Below are 18,135 nucleotides of genomic sequence, written 5' to 3' on the forward strand. Positions count from 1 at the left end.
GATGTTCAAAACCTGTCTGGATGTGATCCTCTGCAACCTGCTCTGGGTGAACCTGCCTTACCAGGGGGTTGGACTGGATGATCTCCAGAGGTCTCTTCCAACTCCAACCATTCTGTGAAACAACTGAAATGTTGTCCATATCAAAAATAATGTGTGGTTAAGAAAAACTAAATCTTTGATCACTTCTGAAAGGCTTCATCTGAAAATTATCAAAACCGCTTTGATAAGGAAGAATTTAGTCTTTCATGTGCAACAGCTTAAATTGACCAAGACCAAGAAAAAATGCAGAACTGGTTTGTACTGCCTCTATCAGATGTAATATTGTTACTGTGGTCTAAGAATTGCTGTCAGAGGTGTCTTTGTTTTATCCATACATGACATTCTTTTAACATTCTTTTAATAAAGCATTCTGGCTTTGCTGCTTCTGCTGATGCTTTCACACTTATTTGTTCTGTTTGCATTTCATTCAGACTGATCTTGGTATTTCTGTTGCAGGTCTCCACAGACAAATCCCTAAATGGCTCAGGAAAGGATCCACTACTCTTTCTTGTATTAAGGTCACAAGTTGAAGTATGCCAAAACCCCTGTAGTTAAATAAACAAGAGCTTTTTCTTGTCTCTGCTATCTTGGAAGATCTTTTGGATTTGTCATAGTGATTTTTGAGGGACTATTGAAATATGGGATCCTTATCTTGCTCTTCATATTCCATACCCTGAAGGTACAAAGTATGTCCATGTTTGCTTTTAAGGTAACAAGACTAATTATATAGTTATTACTGAAATATTGCATCCAGGCAATGGCAGTACAACTTGAAGGCTTTTTGTGTGTTAAGGACATATTTTAGTCCCTTAATGGAAAAGCTGAAATTACTATAGATATTTGGAATATGGTTTTGTTGCTACTTTGTCTACTGAAGTCAAGAAAAATTGCTGAATTGTTTTTACTTTTGCTTGTTTCCATGTGGCATAGAGAGATACTATACATTTTCACCTGCTGACAGTGGGTGACTCAGTACAAGAGAGGAGCAATTACATAAATATGTCATCCAAACATTCCCAACCAGTGTGACATGGTGGTTTTTGTAGGAAAGCAAAAGGGAAAAAATATGTGAGAAGTGTAAAAATACAAAATATGAAATATAAGTAATACATGCCTTGATTTGTAGCAGTAAATGGGTTGAATGTTTAATGAGCAGAGGTCAATCATACACCAACTAATATCTTGGTTATTTGTGGATTTACTGCCTGTGTCACAACAAGAAATGTTGTTTTTGAGATGGCTGCAGAGAACAGATGCAAGAACCATGGAAAGCTTTGCTAATGAGCATGTATTTGTATGTGTGTGTTGGAAAACACAGCAAGCTGTAAGTGGTTTGATGCACCCACTTGCTGATTTGCCCCAGTCAAGTCACTGCCTGTGTGCTGTGTATCCTCTTTGGTGAAGAGGTAGGACAAGCACATATGGAGCCTCCTTCTCATTTCTACTGTAGGCTGCTGTCCTTTACAGGGTTAGCTGTATGCTGCATGTGTCTTAGGTTAATTTAATTTTTACATGCATAGGGCTAATTAATACATGATTCACCTTATCAGGTCATACATGCATACATATATGTATATATATATACATATATACATATACATACATATATATATATATATATATATATATATATGAAGACAATGAAATATTTTTTTTAGTTTCAGAAAATAAAGTTAGAAACTAAATTTATGTTATATTGTTCCAGCTTTTTATAATTTTTTCATATTGAAATCAGTTTGATTTTAATATGCTAAGAGGCCCAAAAATTCCATTTGCCAGCAAAGAGATTCTGTTCAGCTGCATCTATCAGCAAAACACAAGTTTAAAATTATATTCTGCATGCAGATGATTGGTGAGGGAGTTTGTGTTATCAGTACATGATAAGTCATGCACTGCTGCACTAGTGCAATGTAACATACAGCAAAGTACTGGCAATGTTATGGGAGGTTTCAGGGTACATTATCTTCTGCTGTGTCCAGCAATTTATGAAGTTCAAATATGGATGTCTCCTTGTATTTCTAACACTAGGGAAGAAAAGCAGATTTAAAACATAAAATGAGCATGTTCTCTTCCTTTGCCAGTATTGCAGTCATCTGGATTATTGGAAGGTTAAAGAACAGTTAAAAGCTCTTTCATCATCAAATACATCAGGGGTGTATTTGGGGTGACTGTTAGGCAGTTTTACAGCTTATCTTACTATCAGAACTATTTCACTGCTACACGGTGTCCAGACCTAGAATTTAAAAAAAAATCATAGTCTTAAGGTAAAGAAAAATTTCAATGTTTCTCCAGTTTTTGTATCTTAATCTGGCTCCATTTACTACAGTCAATCCTGGGCACTTGCATGTTGGTCTGGATTCTAAGTCATCAGTCCTAAGGAGCTGTATTCCTGTCTTTTTTAATTGAATGGAAGTGTTAAGTACTAATACTATTTTTTCCAGTGTTTCCTGTGAAGGCATTTGAAGAGTGAAAAGCTGAGGTCCATTTCACTAAGCCCAGTGTTATTCTGGGTTTAGCAGTGCTGTCTTACACAGAATGGACCTGTGAACTGTGTCTTGCTGGGAGGATTTTGAGCTAAGAAAAGGGAACTCAGTTATAAAAAGTAAAAGAAAGCAGATTAGGAGGGGACAATACAAAAGTCCAATAGTTGAGTTCTGTGGGAGACTGTAAAAAAATAAGGGAGAAGAAATCTGGGAAGAGTCTCTGTCAACAACTGATTCTGTAAGTGAAATGCTTGATCAAAAAAATATAAAATTATACTTCAGGCCTCTATATATTTTAAGAAAACACCAAACCAAATCAAACCAAACCCCACTTGCATTCTGTCAGGCCAGAAATGCCACCATCATCTTAACAGTGAAGCACCTTGCCTGTCCAGAGTTATTCCATGGGAGCACTTCTCTTTGATAGATGGGATAAATCTGATTTGGTTCCATAAATTCATATTTCTTCAGAGAAATGCCACACTTTGATAACTAAACAGAATATTTTTCCATGTGATTTTTAATAATATATTGATATAGGATCATAGTGATTTTTTTTAATAACTCCTGGTTTCTCAGATGTGTGTCAGAGTCCCCAGATCTACTTTCTTATTCCGAGTGAGTATTACTTCAGTACATTTACAGGGCTGGGAGGAGTGGAGAGAACCATTCATTACAGTCAGCTGGCAGGGAGGGAAAAAAGCTTGTTTCTAAATATAATGTAAATGAATCCCACTGCACAGGATGTATTAGGCATATGTAATTCCTGTCTGAAGACATCTGTGTTTGAAAAATGAAGAGCGAATATGCCCAGCTGGTGACCTGGTGAATGGTTGCATGGCAAAACTATATAAAAAATAAAATTTTGTTTCTATTAAACTGGCACTTGGAGAAAGGAAAGCACTAGCAAACTAATGCAGGAATGATGTCAGCTCTTTCTTGGTTGTACAGAGGAAAAAAAAGTCACAGGACTGTGGGGTAGGTCCAGAAATAATTTCTGCTCTATAAAATAGCTGTTGGTGAGATATCATTCAGCTACAAACTCCTTAATTTCAGCTGTAATGGGGGATGAAAATTGGTGCTAATGTAACACTCTTTTAATCAAGAGTGCAAGATAGCCTCAATTTTCTAAAAAAAAAAAGGATAAAGTCTGTCTTCCAGCTACTAGTAATTACTACAGGCTTTTAAAATTTTGCTCTCTGTTAAGTGTCATTCATTTAAAAATTCATATATATCTCATTTTTTCCTCAATAAGCAAGCCAGAGAAAAACAGCTACCCAGTAATTTAGTAAAATTAAAATTGTCCAGTTGGTTGTATAGGCTGCATAGATCTCACATATCCACTATACTGCAATATAGCACAGCTACTAATTCCTTTTATAAGTTTTGTCTGGAAATCTTAAGTGAACAAATAGAAAAGGACTGGATGCAGAAGAAATAATTTTGCATAAGCCTGATACTGTTGGACTGTATTGGCATTGCATTCTGGTCTGGCAGCATTTTGTGTAAGGGTGGATATGAGGGTGAAGGCAGGAGAGAATAAGGTTCTGAACAGCACAGGAGGTCATCAGGTTGAGTGTGGAAGGTGGGAAGTTGCTCCTGTCAGCTGTTGATGGTGGAGCAGCTTACAGCCCAGGCCAAATGCTGGAGTTGCTCTAAACCACAATTTTTTTCCCAGCCTCCCAAGTGCAAAGCTGTCAGGCTCCTCCTGGACCTGCCCTTGGCATGTCACACAGAAATGCCAGGGGTCCCGCAGGTTCTTCCTAAAAGAACCTTGTTAGGGACTAGGGCTGGCTTTTTAATGAAGCATCTGTGATGTGAGAAGTCACAGCTTTGTGACTTTACATCCTTAATGGCACCAACATACCTGCCTGTGAACTGCAGGTGCTTGTGGGAAGCCAGACAGAAAGGTGCATTTGAAGAGCCATGTCTGCACTTACATAAGGGGGTAACCAACAAAAGTGACCGCAGCCTCTCTGCAAACAAAGGTACAAAGAGGCAGTTAAGAGTTATTTAAAAACAAATCCTAAAACTTGCTTGTTTCCTGTGTTAAGGCTGCTATTTCCAGGTAGATTCAGTGGTCAGGGTTGCTCAAGTAAATCACCCTGCTGCTTGACACAGTCCTCTCATGACAATACAGGTTCAGACCAGCCCTTTTTTGATTGCTTTATAGAACAAAGGGACAATGGCTATTCCTCTTGTGCCAAGGATGCTGAAGAACAGACAGCTTGTCCATTCAGGAAGATTACTGGCTTCCCCTGCATTCCAAGCCCTGTGGTGTTTCACTGGCAATATCAGATTGGCTCTCTGAGGCATGAAGCCTTGTGTAAACTGGCCAGGGGTTTCACTAGATATGATCCTTTGTTGGCAAAGGAGATTCAGGATCCCAGACTTCTGCTAATGATTTCACATATGTTGATGATGTGGGCATCCAATATTTTTATCTCTTCTATATCTGTTCCTTGTACTTCCTTTCTCTGTACAATTGGTCAAAAAATTGCTCCCTACGTAATGGGGAAATCTTGTGGAGATCATGTAAAATCCTTGGTTTAAAAAACTTGGTTACATTTTTGTACTAAGGCTGGTCCCTAAGGCACTGTAATTTAAAAAGTTGCTAACTTTGAAAAGACTTTATATTCCTGTTATTGTTAGGACAGTACATCTTGACACTCTTTTTCAGTTTTTCAATTTCCTAGTTTAGGTTTGAAAGCTACACTTTGCTGCCATATTTTCCTGACATGGGAACAATCCATGGTTCTGAAGTTGCAGATGCAATATTCTCTAAATTTTTTTTTTCCAAGGTCTTGAAGAATTTCAGATTATTTGAGGAGATTGGTTTTAAAATACAGGCCAGGAATTCAGGCAAGACAAGTGTACTTAAGCAAAATAAGTAGTTTTGGAGGTTTGGTTGTTTTCTTGATGGCTGAAATGGCCTTGATGGCTGTTGAAGGACCATAGTTTATCAAAAGGGAGAAAATTATTGTTCCTGTCTAGAAATTCTTTCCATTTAGTGGGATAGCAAATACAAAAAGTGAGGTAGGAAAAAGTGGCAGGGGCTATGAAGAACTGGAAGATTACCAGTGCAATGCTTTTTTACCTTCTTTCAAATAAGCATATCTGAAAGAAATACAAGTGGGAATACAAGACCATTAGCAGGATGCAGTTACTTTAGAATCTCCCTACAGACAATAAACATATCAAATACTAAGGACAACAGTAAGAAAAAAGTCACAATGGAAATACATTAGTGGTAAATTTACAAGTTATTTGACATTAAAAACCATATCATATAAGTTATGTTTGCTGTAAGTATAATTTAAAATTTCCTCATATATGTTTTCTACTTTTGCTCTACCTTCAGAGAAAGTCAGAATAGCAGCTCCCCATGGATTATGTAGGCAGGTTGTGGCCTTGGAGAATTCTAAGTGGTGCTGCAACAAAAACCAGTAACATACCTGTTCCTGCAAGGAAATCTTTGTTCACTTTCTGAGACTAAGCTGCTATGAACTAGCTCCATCCATAAAACCTGGTAACTATACATTGCTGGGAACAGAAACCACATAGACAAGTATCAGACTTTAAATGAAAGGGCTTCCAATATATATTAAATCAATGCTGAAACACTCTGCAGGGAACTACCCCATGCTGAGCAAATTCCTGCTTTGTGTAGTTCATTGGACTTGATAAGTACCTTACATAATTATACTTCTGAATCAATAGTTAGGATGAAAGTAGGTATGTGTGAATGAGAATTCTAAGAATAGGAGTGAGAAACATCTTAAAATTAGGGAGTTCATCTGTTTTATGAAGAGAAAAGAAGGTTTGGCATCCAGCAAACCTTGTTCCAAGGTAGTTCATTTGCAGCAGACGCTTCATTTTGGATATAAAACATTTGGTTGCACATATGCACAAACTGAAATTGAAAGAAATATACTAAAATGACAAACTAAATACTTTCCCACTATTTTTAACTGGACTGCAATTGTTATTTTAACACCAAATTTTGAAGTTTGTAGCAAAAATGTTAGAAAAGGTTGGATTTGGTTTCAGGAGGTTTACTTTTTGTTTTAGTTTTATGGTCTTCTTTAATCTATAAAAGTTATTCCATCAGTCTCATGGCTACACTTCTTCAAACTAATATAAAAAGACTTATAAAGACTTACAAAGAATTGCAAGAATTTATCCATGCTTGAGCAGGGTTTGGCCAACATGATCTTCAGAGGTCCCTTCCAGCCTCAACCATTCTGTAATTCTGTGATAAATTTACACATTTCTTCAAGCTATGTAAGCCAAAATGTATCCTGATAGACCCATATACTTTCTGGAAATGAATAGGTAAATATACATATTAATAAGAAGAGTGTTTGATAGCTACCTATCATGAATGCCAAAAATGTTTCCAATTAACCACTTTTTTGGAGTGTGGTTTGTCAGAGAAAGGTCTGTGAAAAACAAAATACTCAAAATACTTTGAAAAACTCAAAATACTCAAAATACTTCCTCAAAATACTTTGAAAAACAATAATAAATAGTATTGGAGAGTTGGGAATTTAGTCACTCTGGTGTTTCAACACCAGAATTTTTCCCATTCATCGTGTTCACAGAAACTGTGACTTTTTCAGTTAGTTTTTAATGAATGATTTTAATGGCTAAAGCCTTGTTGCTAACCTTTTTTGTGGCTTCCTGATTTGTTTTTCATAAAGAAGGCTGCCAGCTCCTTCCCTGTGACAATGCAGGGAGCGTGGGTGGGGTACACAGAGGCTCTCTTCTAGGAAGGATGGCTGGATTCCTGGAACCCTGCTCTGGAGGGAAGTGAGCAAGCAGAGGATGTCAGGTTGTGAGGAGGAGGAGGATTATGCTGGAGAGTGGACTATGTTTTGATTCAGTTGTGTGCTGATTAAAGTTAACAAAAATGTAAGATGGATGTCATACCCAGCTAATGGATTGAGTTCCATGAATTAGTCGACAAAGAGCAGTACTCATTTATTTATTTTTTTAGACTGTATGGCAAATGCATTTCTTCAAATAACTGCCTCTGGTTTCTATGGTGATCTTACTTCTGCTTGTTAAAGGTATTTTTATGACTCTTTCACATTATTTGAAGTAGTGCTAAAAGCTAGTACTTCAGGACTATCTCAGCTGTTGATGCCTGCATCTGGCAGTGAAATTCAAGGAGTACAAATTGGAAGAGGGGCAAAAGTAATTTTTGCTGCTCTGAATCAGACTAATGTACTCTGATAAAATTTCATGGTCAGAAAATGTTACTGTTTGTAGATTCAGTGAACTTGAACCACAATAAAGGCTAGAAGGACTTTGGGGCGGCATGCTGTGGTGAACCACCCTATTTACTTTCTCAGTGTACTTCTGTGCAATTTAATGTACAATGTAGCTGCTTATCTGTGATGTTTCTCAATTAAAAAAAGAAGTAGGGAATGACTGGAAACCATCATCTTTTCAATCTCATACAATAGAGTTAGTATGTAGTACATGGAGATTTATTGAATGCTGATAGTTGTGATAACTAATAACAGGATAAAATTAACTCTGACTTGGAAGCCTTTAAACATGTTTCTAATGTGAAAAGAGCTGCTTCTCATGCAGTGATTACCTTTAATATTTCACATTTCTTTTTTACTTGGACCATTGGTCAAAGGCACAGATGAGCTACTTACAGGGAGCAGCTGAGGACACTTGGTGAGCTTGGAGGAGAGAAGGCAGAGGGGTGACCCCATTTCAGCCTGCACCTTCCTCAAGGGGGGCAGCAGAATGGGAGGTGGTGATATCCTTTCTCTGGTGACCAGAAATGGGACATGAGGAAATGGAATCAAGCTGGAATCAATCAGGGGAAGCTCAGATGAGGCATTAGGAAGAGGTTCTTCACTGAGAGAGGATGATTGGTCACTGGAACAGGCTCCCCAGAGAAGTGGTCACAGCACCAACCCTGCCAGGGTTCAGCGAGTCTCTGCGTGATGCTCTCAGTCAGAGGGTTTAGTTGTAGGTAGTCTTGAGGCAGTCAGTGAACCTCACTGGGCCCCTCCCAGCTATTCTATTCTAAGCTTGATTCTTCTGTCCTGCTCAGTCAGTCTGTGTACTGAGGAGGTTGTCAAATAATGTCAGGTGTCATAAGGGTTTTTTGTAGACATGGCTCTCTCTCTGAGAAGACCAAATATATGCTTTTCCTTTTTAAACTAAAAACACTTCATCTTTCTGCATTAGTGGTGGAACCTGGCAATATGGGATATGCTTTGTGACATGTGATTGTTTATCTCGTGTTCCTAACAGTATTGACTTATAGAAAATTGCAAGATGCTGCATTTTCCAGCTGTTTGTTCACTCCCATTTTTCTTGGGTGCTTCTCAGCTAACCAGTAAAAACCCCATGGGAAGTTTGGATCCAAGATTATGTTTCTCTAGATCAGTTATCCAGCAGAAACCCTTCAAAAACTAACCTATGGTAGAAAATGACAGCTTTGCCCACTCTGAGGATGTGCAACACTCCAGTATAGTCGTAACCTAAGGAGAATAAATTTTTCCCAGGTTCATCAGTGAATGACTAATACATGGAGAGTGGAAAAGAGCCTCTAGACATTGTGGAGAGATTCAGAGCACAATTGGTATTCAGAGCACAATTGTTTATTGAATTGCCTTGTTGCCTGGAGCAGTGTTATCCTCCTCCATGGAAAGAAGTTGCTGGGGAAAACTGAGGAACAATGAAATGGGAAATGTTTGTAGTTTTGTTCCAAACTTCTTATATTTCATGCCACGCAAAGTTTCTGGTGTAATTCTTCCTCTGCTTTGGGATGTGTGAAGGGAAATACTTGATTTCAAGGCATCAGCACAAAGATCTACCAGTCTATACTAAGGCTGATCTGTTCATTACAGCAGGTTATTAATAGATAAATCATAGTTGCAAATGAAAAAATAATGTTTGCCTGAGGGATATTCCCTGGCTAATTTTCCAGTGTCCCTAGTGGACACTTCTGTCTGCTTATCCTTTTTTGCCTTTCAGGCTCTGATTTTATTTTATCTGCTTAAAGAGTTCCTCCTCGTCTTTGAACCAATACATTTTTACACTTCATTTTTCCCATTTAGGATCAGTCAGAACAGAGCTAATTTCATTTCCTTGTGACTCTCTGATGTATAAATGACAATTTGACATAATTTGCAGAAGTAATTCAACAGCTCATAATACGGAGTCTTACATGAAGCTCCTCTGCAGGACCCTGAAGAGAAGCTTAGTAGTTCTCTTGAGGCTTCTGAAGTATTAATGAAAACATTTCTGAATTCTTTTAGTTTTCCATTCTTCATTTATATTAATTCTAATGAAGGTGAAACTTGCTTGGGAATTAATGTTATAAAATCTATGCAATTGAAACTAGATGAAAGATCTAAATTCATTTTAAACAAACAAACAAAAACACAAAAAAGCCTGTTTTCTCCCCTCTCCAGGGCATTGTAAAAATATATTGTTACTGTTAGAAGTACTTTCTAATAGCTGGAGAGTTGGAGATATTTTTGAAAGCAAGTGGTTTGATTGACTGAGTATCTCCTAGCAACTTAGAAAGCTTTAAATACAACTGATTAAATAGTGCCTGAGGAATACATTGTTGAGCCCAAAGCACCTGCCAAAACCAGGTGATGATTTCTTTCTTCAAAATACATCAGGTAGTAGAGATGTAACTCAATATTTTGTCAGTATCAAAATGAATTTGAATAAGACACATGACACAATATATAGAAAATTGAATCCCAAATGACATTCAGGTACTGCAGACTGAAATAAGAGATGTGTGAGGTAGATTTTAAAGTTCATATTGCATGCTTCAGTTGAAACAGTGCTATTTTATCAAGAAGCAGAAGTAGACTTTTTGCTAGTTCTTGGAACTTGCCACTTGGTGTACACATTGGCCATGTGAACAAGAATATGGTCTTGCTGGTATTTTACATGGACAGCCATTGGAATACTCTACTTTCCACATAAAAGCTTGGGGGATTTTATTGATTGGAGGAGAAATCAAGACAAAGAATGGTAAGGTCAACAGAGAGAAGTTTTGGAGGTCTGCAGCTGCTTTTTCATATCTCAATCAGCAGCTTAAGATGCTGTTTTCTCTCATTATGTCTATTTGTAAGTTACCTACAAAAATGCTAACAAATCTGCTACATAAATCAATTACACTTCAACTCAAAAGAACTGGTAAGAGTATCCACAATGTGGCTGTTGATATGGTCTGCAGTAAGAACAGTTTAACTTGGAGGTGGGAAGCTAAACTCTGCACGCTGTCCAGCTGCGGAGAATAAATGGAGTTGTCTTGTCGAGCAGTATTTGTATGCTGGTAGCTATGCTTTGATCTAGTGGTACTGCACAGTGCAGCTTTGGGAGAAACAACATAAAGGAGAAAAAGAATGTCTGTGAAGTCAGGGCTGGAAAGCTGGGACCAGGTTACATGATGATGTTACATGAGTGTGCCCCACTCACTCAGCTGTGCTAGCAGAGATCCTTGCCTCCATAGAGCAGAGGGCTGAAGCACTTGATCTAGGCAGGCTGAAGTAGTTGGGTTGTTATGCCTGGAGAAGAAAAGGCTCCAGGGAGACCTCACTGCAGCCTTCCAGTACTTCAAGGGGGCTACAAGAGAGCTGGCTGGAAAGGGATTTTTTTACAAGGGCATGTAGTGATAGGACATGGGGAAATGACTTTAAGCTGAAAGAGGGCAGGTTTAGATTAGATATTAGCAAGAAATTCTTTACTGTGAGGGGGGTAAGGTACTGGAACAGGTTCCCCACAGACATTGTGGAGGTCCCATCCCTGGACAAGGCCAGGTTAAATAGGACTTTGAGCAACCTGGTCTAGTGGAAGTTGTCCCTGCCCATGGCAGGGGGATTGGAACAAGATGAACTTTCAGGTCTCTTCCAACCCAAACTATTCTATGATTCTGTGATCTTTCTAAAGACAGATTTTTAAAGGAGAGAGAAAATCCTTTGAGTTTTATGGTATCTGATATGCATTAGAAGGGGCCCATGCTGTAAGAACAGATCACTTAATTTACTTTTGTGCTGTTGCTGTGTAAGATAGAATCAGGGAAATTTGTGGAGAACCTCTGATATTTCTTTCTGAGATTTGGATGGAATGCATTGATAAGGGAAAAATACTGTCATGGCTAATCCTGCTTTTTTTTCCCTGAACTTCTGCTTCACTGCTGTCCACCCACCCTATTTGAAACAAATGTGTAGAGCTTGAATATCTGAATCAGCAGGTTGTATTCTGTCTGTACTTCTGTGAAGTTATGTGCAGCAAGTCGTTTTTTTTTTCTGTTCTGCTTGTCCTATTTGTTTTGTTGTTATGTACATAGAGAATGTCTTGGGGGAGTGGGGGGAAGGTAGATTTCTTCTGGATGTGGCTTTACACAGGCCTGTCTGTGCCGTTGAAGTGGTCAATGAAAAGAAAAGCAAGCTGTTGTAATCCACTTACAAACAGATTAAAAATACATACTTATATTTATATTTTAATTGTATCTGTATTTACTTACTGTAAATTTGTGATATGTGAATTTTTAATAGTGTAAATTTTTATATTTAAAAAAGAATTCTGTACTATTTATTAAAATATGAACACTTTAGCCAGTTTCTGTATTTCAATACTCAGGAATATAGGAATCAACACAAGTATCTAAAAATATGGTTTAGATAGTTTTCTTAGGCATTTGCCTCTGAAATGCCCTAATCCATTCATTACCAGAAGCTGGGAGGGGATAGCTGGGGTGTAATATGTTTTCAGCTCTCTGATTCATGAAGCCACTAGCCCTTACAGACTTTCTAATTTGAGCAGCATCATGATCCAAATCAGTGATACCTGCAAACTCCAAACAATGATTTCCATTTGTAGTACTAGGTAAAATTCAAATCTGTTGAGATTATTGTTACTGGGGCCTGGGGTTGGTTGTTTGTTTGTCTGTTTTCCTTTTTTTATGCCTCCTGTCTCTACTCACAGGTAACATCATGGTGCTGTGGTCCACGTGCAGAACGTCGCTGCTGAAATCGGTAACAAACCGCTTCATTAAGAATTTGGCCTGCTCGGGGATCTGTGCCAGCCTAGTCTGTGTGCCTTTTGACATTGCCCTTAGTGCCAGTCCACACTGCTGCTGGTGGATCTATACGATGCTCTTCTGCAGGATTGCCAAGTTTCTGCACAAAGTCTTCTGCTCGGTGACCATCCTTAGTTTTCCAGCCATTGCTCTTGACAGGTAATGGGGAAAATTTGCCATGATCCTGGATTTTTCTTTCTCCTTTCTCCCTTTGTCTTGGTAAATGTAATTTACTGTATGTAATGCACACCAATGTTGCAACTGCAACAGCGTATCAGTTGAAAACTTGTGATCTGCCTCACAAAAAGCACAAACTCCTACTGCTTATATTGATAAGTGTGAAAAGTTAGGTCTGTCATGAAAACTCTGTGAGCTTAAAAGTCCACAGCAGTACTCCAGTAGTAAGCAAACAATCAATGTCTGAAATTTGAAGTGCATGTCAGAGATGCACTTTTTTTTTTAAAATGCACACAGAATGTTCAGTGTTCAGCAATGCTTTTGCTCAGGGCTTGCCAACCACAGCTTGTGCAAATGAAAATGTCATTGTACTTCCAATAGATGTAATGTAATTGCATGTAATTTAATAACATGTACACAAATTACATGTTAATACATGTAATGTAATAACACATAATTTGTGACCAACAGCTTTTTCCAAATATTCAGAAAAAATATGTTATAAAGCAACTTCTAAAACTATGAGTCTGGCCTTTGAATGTGACACATGCATCCATAATGTCTTTTGAAATTTTGAGGGTGTGCAACGTACTGTCTAGTTTACAAGTGAGTTAATGCTGAAATTTTCAAAATAATATTCATATGCATCAGCCAAAGTGATGTATTGAAAGAAATTTTCACCACCAAAAATGTGATCTTGACATTTAAATAGTCATAGTCAGGTTGTTTTTTTTCTACAGACAGACCTGTAAAGGCAGACCTTTGGAGGTTTTTTTTGGTGGGTGGTTTTGTTTTGTTTTTTTTTTTTCCTTTTCCCTTTCATAAACAGGTAGTCAGTGTGCAACCCAGTTAGGAATTTGGACCACCGTTATGCTCAGGTGGCGGAGAGGTTTCTCATAAGCAGTATGGCCATGAAAATAATTATAATTTTTTTTTTGTTTGACAGATACTACTCTGTTTTATATCCTCTGGAAAGAAAAATATCTGATGCAAAATCCCGAGACCTGGTTATCTATATCTGGGCCCATGCAATAGTGGCCAGCATTCCAGTATTTGCTGTGACCAATGTGTCTGATATTTATGCCATGTCCACTTGCTCTGAATCTTGGAGCTACTCCCTTGGCCACCTGATATATGTCATCATCTATAATATCACCACTGTGATTGTGCCAGTGGCTGTGGTATTTCTCTTTATGATTCTTATTCGCAGAGCGTTGAGTGCCAGCCAGAAGAAAAAAGTCATCATAGCTGCATTAAGGACCCCTCAGAATACAGTTTCTATCCCATATGCCTCCCAGCGAGAAGCTGAGCTCCACCTCATGCTGCTTTCTATGGTTATGATATTTATCCTCTGCAGTGTCCCCTACGTGACTCTGGTGATTTACCGCACCATACTCAATATCTCAGATATTTCAGTCTTCTTGCTCCTCACTGCTATTTGGTTGCCCAAGGTCTCTTTGCTGGCCAACCCTTTGTTATTTTTAACTGTTAACAGATCGGTACGGAAGTGCTTAGTGGGGACAATAGTGCAGCTGCACCGAAGGTTCAGCAGGAGAAACATTGTCAGCTCGGGTGGTATTGCAGATGATAATCTGGAGCCCAGTGTCCATTCAGGAAGCCAGCTTCTGGAGATGTTTCATATTGGGCAACAACAAATCTTCAAGCCAATGGAAGATGAGGAGAATGAGACCAAATCCATTGGCTCTGGTGACTTTCAAAGGAAAGAAATTCCTAGCACCAGTTTGGAGCTCAGACAGACTTTGGTTCACAGGTTTGTACCACAGATGATTTCAGACTCTGAAGCTCAGGTGGCCCCAGCTGTGCCCACAGAAGCTGATGCAGTAAATGACAAGTATTCCATGCAGTTTGGTTTTGGACCCTTTGAGCTGCCTCCACAGTGGCTCTCAGAAAACCGGAACAATAAGAAACGACTCCTGCCTCCTTTGGGGAATACCCCTGAAGAGCTAATCCAGACAAAACAGCCTAAGTGTAAAGCAGAAAGAAAAGTCAGCAGAAACAATAAAGTCAGTATTTTTCCCAAAGTGGATTCTTAGTAAGAGCAGGAGCTTTAAGTGACAGAGGAATGTCAATTTCTATTACATTTTTGATCCCATGGATCTTTATTATGTTGAAATTTATTACAGCCTGATTTTTTTTTTGCCAAATATAAGTTAAATGAACAAACAAAAGAAAAACATATATATACAAGTGTTCCTTATTAATATGAAATACTTAATGAAAATAATATATCAAATATATATGGAAATTTGTAGTTTGATCTCTGAAATCCCTACAATGATACCTTGTTATTAACTTTCAAAAGTACATATGAATTTGGGAACTATTTTAATGGCTGAATTATGGAAATGCAGCAGTTGGTTTTCTGGGAAATGTTATGTTGTATTAAAATGGACTGGGCATCAAAGTAACTTTACAGGAAATGCTGTAGAGAGCAGAAGACATGCAACATGGTAAGTCCTACTCTCCCACAAATAGACACAGCAAGATTCTGCACATTTCATGAATGAAGTAGGATGGACTATTAAGTGCATTTGTTTTCTGTTACGCACATTTATTTGATCAGTGTTAAAACTTGATGGATTTTTTTGCACAAATTAGTTACCAAGCATCTGCTGTACATCTAAAATATTTTAAAACCTAACCACTGGTTTTTGGCTTAAAACATCCACAAAGCCAAGAATACCCAAATCATCATGCATGTTAAACCTGAGAAAGACCTCTTTTTATAAAGATCCCACATATATTCTTGTAGATTTAAGTAAAAACTGGATTGGAGACCATGCAGGACAAATTCTGACTCCAGTAAACAAATATGTATGTGCTAAGAATCCTGTGATAAAGGGCATATACAAATGTCCTGAAAGTGTAATGTGTATATCAAGTAACTAAGGGATAAGCCTTGAAATAAACTTAGCTGATGCTGCACTCTGCTGTTTTCTTATGGGAAAGCAAGCAAATGAAAGAAATGGGTGTGAAATACTAGTGGCCTTTCTCTGAGTGTGACATCTCAGTTTCTGAGTCTGTCTCACTCTCACACAGAGAGAGAGACTCACCGAGAGGGATTCTGAGTGTTTCAGTGACAGTGGAACTGTTGGGTGAAGAAGCTGACAACAGACCTAAAAAGGCAAAGGTTTATTAATGCTGTTGCTCAATATTGCCAGAAGTAGAGAAGTTTTCCTTCTATCAGCACAGATACAGATACCAACCCTCCTGCCCCACTCATCTTGCAGAGCAGACCATACAGTGTATGAACACAAGACTTTCAAATCTGGTGCCCAGTTCCTGAGTGAGTGAGTCATGCCAGTCCTGGTATCAGCTCGGCAGCCTTTCTGTGAGAGTTCAGGCATTGTGCTGCAGCTTGCCTGTCTGCATATTGTCTCATTTATACTAAACGTGAACTTTAAACTCTATCTGTCTGTTAGGTGACCTAAAACTATTGCAACCCTGACATTTTAGTTCTTGTTCAGTTTCAAGCAGTCTTTCATTTGCACTCACTGTTGTCTCTGTGGGTAGTTTCTGAAAAGCACAATCTCGTAACACCTGTTTGCTCCTTGTGGTTTTCCTGTACTTCAGACCTTTGCTGCATGCTGAACCTTTATCTGTGATTACTGTCTGTTTGTGAAAGTAGTTTTCTTTAAAGCATACTTTAAAAGGACAAGGTGAAGATTCTTGACAAGTTCAAAGAAACTTACTAAATCCAACCAGTTAATCTTAAAAGTAAGAAGAAATTCTGCTAAAGCAGAATGTACCTTTTCTTCCTTCAACATGATTGAAGGAAGTCACCAGCTTCTGATGGCTCCAAGGTTGTGGATTTCTACAAGTCATTAAAAGCAAATGTTTTAATAAAAATGTATTTAAAGTGTATAAATTGCTGTGTAAAATATGTTTTTCTCCATTTCCTCTTTGTTTTCAATGCATTTCATTTCTTGCTAATTCAAGAGCTTATCAGTTTGGGAGTGAGGAACACTCTTCAGGGGGTCCAGACGGGTGCCTTTCTTAAATACAGAGATGAAAAGACAGACATAGCTTGCCTGAAATCAGACAGATGAAAGATTCCAGAAAAAAATTGGTCCTTTTGTGGCAGAGGTGGAGAATTACTACAGCATGCATTTTTTTAAAGTGCCAATAAAAAGTAATTTGATGGAGTGTGTTTTTCTAAAATTAGTGAAAGAACAGATGCCATAGAGAAAATCTTGAAAACCTAAACGTCAAAGTAGGAGTTGTAATTTCCTTGCGAATTTTGGCTAAGTTTAACATTCATGTCTCGCTTACATATAGGTACTGCTCAAAATCTCTGTGATTTCTGAATGTGGATAAATGTTTACTCAGATCTGAACTCCTCTGAAGAAAGCAAACTTGTTTTTGTCCTTTTCAACTCTCATGTTGAATGAAGCACCAATGATAAAATTAAAGAGTTAAATTGTATATAATTTCATTTTATATCTGGAACGGAAAGGGTTTATGATGGGTTTTTACTGTTGAGACAAAAATATTTCTTTTTTTCAAAAAGAATACCTGTAAACACTTGATTGTACTTTTTTTAGCAGATTATATCCAAAGACACTGAAATCCTTCCCCAATAAATTATCTACAGTGATTTTTCATACCTCAAGAATTACCTGAGAATGTTCTTAGTTCATCTTTTAGCAATTCATCCATGTGGAAAATATCCACAAAAGCACATATTTCTATAGAAAAAACCCCAACCTGTGTAAAAACCAACCTGTTTAATCTCTGTAAAATTCACAGACCAGCCTCTATGTAGAATTGCCATCAGAAAATTCAGAAAATTCTTTATGCAAGATGGAATATTTGACTTATTTCATTTTAAACTCCTTTTAAGACAGTAGCAGCTTTGACTCATTACTGCTGTTGCTTGGATTGTTGTTTAAATTATTCACCTGGTCAAAATATTTTCCACCGTCCAATTTGAAAAAAAAATCAAGTCTTGTTATAACATCACATTAAAGTTACACAGAAGTGAGTTAAGGGGATTTTTTGGGTCTTTTTTACATAATCACTTTTTCCTTTGCAAGACAGGAGTCTGATTATTGCCCTAACCTTTAGAGGAATTGATACAGTGAATATTAGCTGTGGTGGTCCTAACCTGAGTACTGGAAGTGTTACAGTCTGCCTTAGAAATATTGCCTATGGTAAATAAAAGGTACTTCAGGTGAGTACAGAGAAAGATATAAAAAATAATCAACGGTAAATAACTAATGACTATTAAAAAATCTTGATTTTTTTTTCTCCAACATCTTTGAGACAATGAAATTAAAGTGTTTTGGCTACCTATTTGTTTATTAAAAGGTTTTTCAGAATAGGAGTATGAAGGTA

At 37.8% G+C, this 18,135-nt stretch overlaps 1 protein-coding gene across 1 annotated transcript in view; it reads left to right on the forward strand.

Moving 5' to 3' along the window:
* GPR176 (G protein-coupled receptor 176) overlaps window positions 1-16,697 on the forward strand; it is a 33,265-nt gene extending 16,568 nt beyond the window's left edge. Inside the window, exons 2-3 of the mRNA XM_054634370.2 lie at window positions 12,507-12,759; window positions 13,724-16,697. Coding sequence (XP_054490345.2) covers window positions 12,507-12,759; window positions 13,724-14,831 — 1,361 coding nt within the window. The 3' untranslated portion in view covers window positions 14,832-16,697. The remainder of the gene's footprint in view (window positions 1-12,506; window positions 12,760-13,723) is intronic.
* The last annotated feature ends 1,438 nt before the right edge of the window (window positions 16,698-18,135 follow it).

Source organism: Agelaius phoeniceus, chromosome 6, assembly GCF_051311805.1.
Source record: "Agelaius phoeniceus isolate bAgePho1 chromosome 6, bAgePho1.hap1, whole genome shotgun sequence".
In the NCBI taxonomy this organism is placed as follows: Eukaryota; Metazoa; Chordata; class Aves; order Passeriformes; family Icteridae; genus Agelaius; species Agelaius phoeniceus.